Genomic DNA, 6,302 nt, shown 5'->3' on the forward strand with positions numbered 1-6,302 from the left:
TCGGAGCTGTTGCTGCTGGTGCTGGGGCTGCTGCCCACCGAGGCGCTGCAGCTGGGCGGCCCCGTCCGCAACGTGTGCCGGCGCTGGCGACGCCTGGCCGGCTGTCCCTCGCTGTGGCGCCGCCGCCGCGTCAGGTGCGACGGCGACCACGTCGACAGCTTCCTGCGCACCGTGGCCGTGGCCCCCGAGCTCGGCGAGCTGGACCTCACCGTCGCCGCGACCGCCAGGGTGCACGAGCACATGGACCAGATAGAAAAGGTGCGGGAATAGCGTGGCAAATCCAGAGACTACCTGCTGGTTTGTTTTAAACGTCTGTGTGAATCAATCCCACAAATTAAGGTACTAATTCAAAACCTTGTGTGCATCTGCAGGGATGCGCGCGGGTCCGGAGTCTGAAGCTGACGCTCTGGTGGTGGGACAGTCCGGCCGTGGCTGCCCTCGTACGCCACTACTCCGCGCGCGCGGAGACGCTAGACCTGTGCCTGGGGTACGCGAGCGCGGCGCACATCGGCACGGAGATACTCCGCGCCGTGGCCGCGTCCCCTACGCTGCTCACGCTCCGGGTCAGAGGGTGGGTCTTCAGCCTACTGTCGGCCGCGCTCGACGACCTGGCCCGCGGCTGCCCCGCCCTCCAGCAGCTGGACGTGGAGCACGTGGAGAGCAGCTTCGGCCCCGTGCTCGTGGCCGCGATCACGGCGAGGAGGCCACTGCGCGGGCTCGTGCTGCCCCGGAGGCACTGCGTCGTCGGCAGGGCCGTCCTTGAGCAGGTGAGTGCAGAGTGGGGAGACGAGCGGGAGGAGAGAGAGAGAGAGAGACAAGGCGAGAGAGGGCAGTAGAAGAAAAGTTGGACCAAACTTTTCTCCGTCAGCCTCTTTCTGGGCCGGCGCGTCTCCCCTGACAGTGCCCGACGTTTGGACAGGTGGCGGCCACGTGCCCTGGACTGCGCTCCCTCGGGGCGGACTACGTGGACGGCGCGGCGCTGGTCGGCCGCCTGCCACAGCTCCGCACTCTCCGCCTCTGGTTCTCCTACGAGCGACCCGACCACGAGTTCCTCTGGGCACTCCACCGCAACCGAGGACGGCACCAGGCCGACGACGTCACGGCCCGGTGGGGCGACCCCGTCGCCGTCCTGGCCCGGCTGGAGGAGCTGCGCCTCGAGCTGGACGACGACCTCGACTTCCCCGTCGCCGTCCTGGCCGCCAGCCGGCAGGTGCGCAGCCTGCACCTGGCCGGCGACTGGCTGCCGACGCAGCTGCCGCACCTGTTGCGCGCCGCCCCCGCCAGCGTGGAGCACCTGCACCTGTGCAGCTGCGAGCTGCGCGGCCGCGAGCTGGACGCCCTGCGCGCCGTCCTGCCACGCCTGCCCGCGCTGCGCTCCGTGCACGGCGCGCACTCGGCGCGCGAGGCGCCGACCCTCCTGTGGGAGCGCAAGCGCGCCGCCACGCAGTTCGAGCCCTGCTACGTCAGTTAACGCCGAGAGACTCAGCTTGGTCAAACCCCTTGAGGTCAAACACACTCACCTAACTTTACTGTCAGGCTTCACACGACGCGCAGTCGGAAGATTGTCGAAGTGGAGCCTGTGTGTCTGTTGCGAGGAGTATCGGCACCGCGGTGAGAAGGGGTGTATTGCCAGTTACCCCTGCTGCTCTCGCCACAGCAAAGAGGAGGGTGCATTGCGCCGAGCTGTAACCAAAGCCATTTCACTCGCTGTAAAACTAACAGGACTCTTGTTTACAGAGAGAGCCAGAGAGAGAGAGACAGGCATAGGCGAGAGAGGTTAGAGGGAGAAAACAAGAAGGGCGGGAAAATAGACCGGCGCGCCCATTCATTCTCGTCCACTCACATTTGTATTTGCATAGTGCATGCACGCCGCACAGTGGTCAAGACCCACTTTTGCGGAGACCCGCCGGCTCAACAACACACAATGTTGCGAATGCTAGGGGGCTGTTACTGTTACAAGTTGCAAGTGGGCGGGCGCGCCATCAATTTATACTGCCATCCGGCTGCCCGCGAGATAAAACTTTATCACTTCGCCAGAAACTCATTAAAAAAAAATGGCATCGATGGCTTTACGAATGGTAGGGTTTGAACAAGAACAGAGAAATGTATCGAAACTGATAACAAATGTACCAGTAAAGAACTGTAGCCGCGTTCCAAAGTTTACAAACACAAATTGTAGGTAGCTAATTGTAAAAAATGGAATGTTTTCCTAAATTTGTTTAAAAATGTACTTTGATTAAGAAAAAAAACACACTGTTACTTCCAAAAGGTTTTACTAAACAACAATAAAACTTCAAATTCCAAAGAACGTAATGCATAAAGGAAACAAGACGTACATTTTTTGTAAATTCCAATGTTTCTGGCATGACGTTCAAAAACGGCACAATGCACGTTACATGACCGTGTTACCGGTTCAGCGGCATTTTCCAGAATACACGCAAAGCTCGCCGACTTTTGATACTACCTTTGGTGCCCTCCCGCGTCTGTATTATTTCATAAATTATTAACAGGGTTCGGTTAATCCCCCCATAACACGGTGCAGGTGGGGGAGCCCTCGGTGCTGGGGGCTGGGCCCCGGGGCCCCCGCATGGCACAGTGCTTTACACCCCTCCGGCTTGACCCCCTACTCTCTCGCGGGGCTGATGGTGGGGTGGGGGGGGGGGGGGCGCGGCCGGCGGTGAGGGGAGGGGGCGCGAGGGGTAGGGGGAGTGAGCGACCGGAGCACAGGGGCCGCCGCAGCGCCGCCCGCGCCAGTGCGACTTCACCACCCCGCCGAGCCCCGCCGAGCCGTGTGCCGGAGCCTGCCGGATCCGCCGGAGCAAGGGCTGCGCCACCGCGCCGGGAGCCTGTGGCGCGCGCACCGCCGGGGCGGCAGCGAGCGAGCGAGAGAGAGAGAGAGAGAGAGAGAGAGAGAGAGGGAGGGAGAGACCAGCCGGAGCCACGACCCGCAGCCGGCCTGCCGCCGGGCCGCCCACAAACCACTACCACGGTGACGGTGAGTAGTGAGTCAGGTTCACATTTCTCGTCCGGAAGGGGAGGGAGAAAAAAAGAAGGGTGTCAAGAAAAAAAAAGACGAGAAGAGAGATCGCAGGATAGGTCGTTCATGTCATCTGCGACATCCTTCAAGGATCCTTCTCTCTGGATCTATCAGGTTTTTTTTTTTTCATAAATCAGCTAAAAATTCAGAAGGCATTAAAAAAGCACATGGATTATTTTCCGATGCTACGCCTAGGAAAATGAGCAACGATTGCTTGCGTAGAAGGGGAACAACAAACATCATAATCAACGCTCCGAAACATGTCGTCCCGTTGCTGCAGCGGTACATCTGTTGATTCGCATGCCGCGTCGCTTCGCCCCCTGCTCACTCTCCGACCCCCTTTCACACCTCCCCTGCAGACCAACCCCCGGGCCCCAGTCATCCTGCCGGGACAAGGTTCAGCCTCTGTTTTCACCCCGTTCCTCTCATAGCGCACTAGAGAGTGAGAGAGAAAGGGGTATTAGTGGGAGGGGCAGGGAGCTCCGGGGGAAAGGGGGCGGGCCTGTCTGCAATACAGAGGGGCAAAAACATCAAAATTACATTCCTGAAGGGTGAGGGCACGAAGGGATTATAGGGAGGGATAAAAGGGGGAATGTTCAAAATATTGCGCAGGGCGACTTAACGTTCACATTTCACGTGCGAAGGGAAATGTTTAAAAAATTTGTAAACGCGCGCAATCAAAGGATTTACCTTGGTTATTTTCACCGACACTGATGGCAATACAACTCTGTACTGCTCCCTTTCCCCCAACTTCTCCCTCAGGCGGGATGGAGTTGACCAACACGAGTCCACTCGGCCATTGCTGAGTAGGCGAAGGCGCCGCGAGGCGTCGGCCTCCCCCAGGCTCTGGGCTTTACTCCCTGGACAAATTATCGACAGTTATTCAAGGCTCTGCTGTTGCCCTGGCTGTGCCCGCTCAACGCCTCCTGTAGCCTCCCTGCGGGCCCCTGCTACTATTCCCGCGACCCCCTCGCCGCTGCCGGTCCTGCGGTCCCTGCTGGTCCTGCGGCCGCCCCCGCCGCGCCCCCGCCTCGGGCCACCTGCCACCGGCTGCGCCAACTCCAGCAGTTGAGTAGTTTTCTCTCCCAGGGATGCTGAGAGAGGCCCGAGTCGGCTCGGCTCAGCTCTGCTCTGCCGCCCGGCTCAGCACCGCAGGGGCAAGGCGCACCCAGAGGCAGAGAACGGCTGCGCACTTTTTATTGATGCACGGCGGAGTTAGAAACAGTTGGCGGTAAAACAGACGTAGTACGTTCCGGAGCATCCCCCTCCTAGGGTTACTTCTCAGTTTTGACTTTAATGCTCTTTCATTGCAAGGCAATAAAACGCTCAGCAGGTGGTAAACTTTACTGCCCGCGGCAGATTGGATGCCTTTCAAAGGCATTCACTACAGCTTTAGCAAAAAGTAATAAAGGTGCCAAGTTTGTCGTCTGAGGAAGATCACAGCGTGTGCAGCAGCACTTATGGCGCACAATAATTAGCCGGCGCCTCTTCCTTTAAAGCAAAGTGAAAAGTTTCACCTACAACAAATACGATTAATAATTTAAACATATACTATCTAAGCAAAAAATTGCTAGGCGAACTATGAAATTAAATTTGATAATGTGACGTCAGGCAGTGGTGCCAACATAACAATACACAACAATTTTCAGTGTTGTTGTTTTACATGTGCACGGACGCAAAAAGACTTTATTGTGAGGATAAGTTCTGATTGGTAGGCAAAGTTCGATAGCTGAATCGAGATCCCGATGCCCACAACCAGGAGTATGACGACCGGACACTTGTACGAATAGATCCAAGCTAGAGTTTGTTCTATTCGTACAAGCAAGTGTGAGACCGTGACAACCAACTTCTAGTTGTGGGTGTCAGATTTTCGATTACAGATATGGGATTTAGCCTACCAAACAGAGTTGATAGTTGATCCTCACAACAAAGTCTTTTTTTCCGTGTATTGCATGTCAGTATGTGACACATACTCTAGCGTAATATGACAGCCTTTATAGTGGAGAAGTTTTACGGAGCAGCATTTGTCCACCCGCGCAAGCACAGTGCCCCTCACCCTCCCCGTTCAACCGCGGCTGCGCGCGCATACACACATATACCCGCAAGGGTTCTCTCGCTCTCTCTCTCTCACCCCAGGGCCGTTATGCTAGGGACAAGCTCTTTAGCGCGCAGAGCAGTTACAAATTAGCGACTGAGCGGCTCATAAGAACACACCAGCGCCATGGGCCATGGCAGAGCAAGAGCACAGAGGAGAGAGGGTCGGGCGGTCCTGTGAGCTCGACGCGCCCAACTCCAACCCTCCTCGCCCCGCCCCGCCCGGCCTAGTCAAAGTAGCTATGGTCTGGCCTATTCAGCGCCGGTACCAGGTGCGCACCGCGCTGCCTTCGCCCGCGATAATCTCACTGTGGGGGGTTCATTATTCTGACTCGGGCCGGCCGGGGCCGCCCAGCCCACGCGCACCCCACCCCGGACTCGGCGGGGGCTCTGCCACGCCACCTGAAACTCGGAGTACAAGTAATAGCGAGGGTGTGAGGAGGACTTGCGAAAACTGGGATTATTAATTTTCGACACTCTGAACTCGGTAATGACGCTTGTCTCACTGTTCAAAAAATAGCCAATTACAGTGAGCACACAGTCCTAACCGTATTTTATTATGTGGTCAGACTGTATCTTATCTTACGCTCAGGAACTACCTTTAATTTTATGGTTCAACTGTATTTTGAAATACAGGCCGGACTGTATTTTTACGGTTTGGCCTGTTATAGTCTGGATTTAGTTCAGAATACAGACTGGACTGTATTTTAATTCACTGCCTAGACTGTAAAATAAAAACCTTATAAGGCCGTTACAGAGGACCATATCAGACAAATTTTACAATAACGCATTTGACATTTCCACCCACTAGTCTAGCATTACAGTCTGACTAAACTTCAATTTTACAGTCCAGATTGTAACAGGTCAGACTGTAAATTTGAATACAGGCTGACCGTATTCTACAATACAGTGCAGACTGTAACAGGCGGAACAAGTCGGCCTGAATTAAATTAAATACAGTCAGGACCACACTAAAAATTTATTGGGCGTCCTGTACGAATTACTGCACTGCAAAAAATTATGACAGGAAAACTACAGATCGTCCTGCTAATTATTTTCCAGGAACTTCTGTTATTCGAATAACAGCATCGATGTAGTTTTAATGGTTAAAATTTGGTACAGGGAGCAATGTACAGGACCACTGTAAGGCAAAAGCGCGGACAAAACTGTC

General features: G+C 55.4%; 2 protein-coding genes across 3 annotated transcripts in view; both read left to right on the forward strand.

Moving 5' to 3' along the window:
• LOC113211511 (uncharacterized) overlaps window positions 1-2,335 on the forward strand; it is a 4,816-nt gene extending 2,481 nt beyond the window's left edge. The window contains exons 3-4 of one of the 2 annotated variants that reach the window (XM_052266147.1): window positions 372-767; window positions 920-2,335. In XM_052266147.1, coding sequence (XP_052122107.1) covers window positions 372-767; window positions 920-1,471 — 948 coding nt within the window. In that variant the 3' untranslated portion in view covers window positions 1,472-2,335. The remainder of the gene's footprint in view (window positions 1-371; window positions 768-919) is intronic. The other variant, XM_026429896.2, reaches the window with a different exon arrangement.
• Window positions 2,336-2,707: 372 nt separating this feature from the next.
• LOC113212976 (alpha-2Da adrenergic receptor) overlaps window positions 2,708-6,302 on the forward strand; it is a 69,368-nt gene continuing 65,773 nt past the window's right edge. The window contains exon 1 of the mRNA XM_052266145.1: window positions 2,708-2,995. The gene's annotated coding sequence lies outside the window, so the exon portion shown is untranslated. The remainder of the gene's footprint in view (window positions 2,996-6,302) is intronic.

The sequence above is a fragment of the Frankliniella occidentalis genome, unplaced genomic scaffold (assembly GCF_000697945.3).
Source record: "Frankliniella occidentalis isolate FOCC.00 unplaced genomic scaffold, Focc_3.1 Scaffold35, whole genome shotgun sequence".
Classification (NCBI taxonomy): domain Eukaryota; kingdom Metazoa; phylum Arthropoda; class Insecta; order Thysanoptera; family Thripidae; genus Frankliniella; species Frankliniella occidentalis.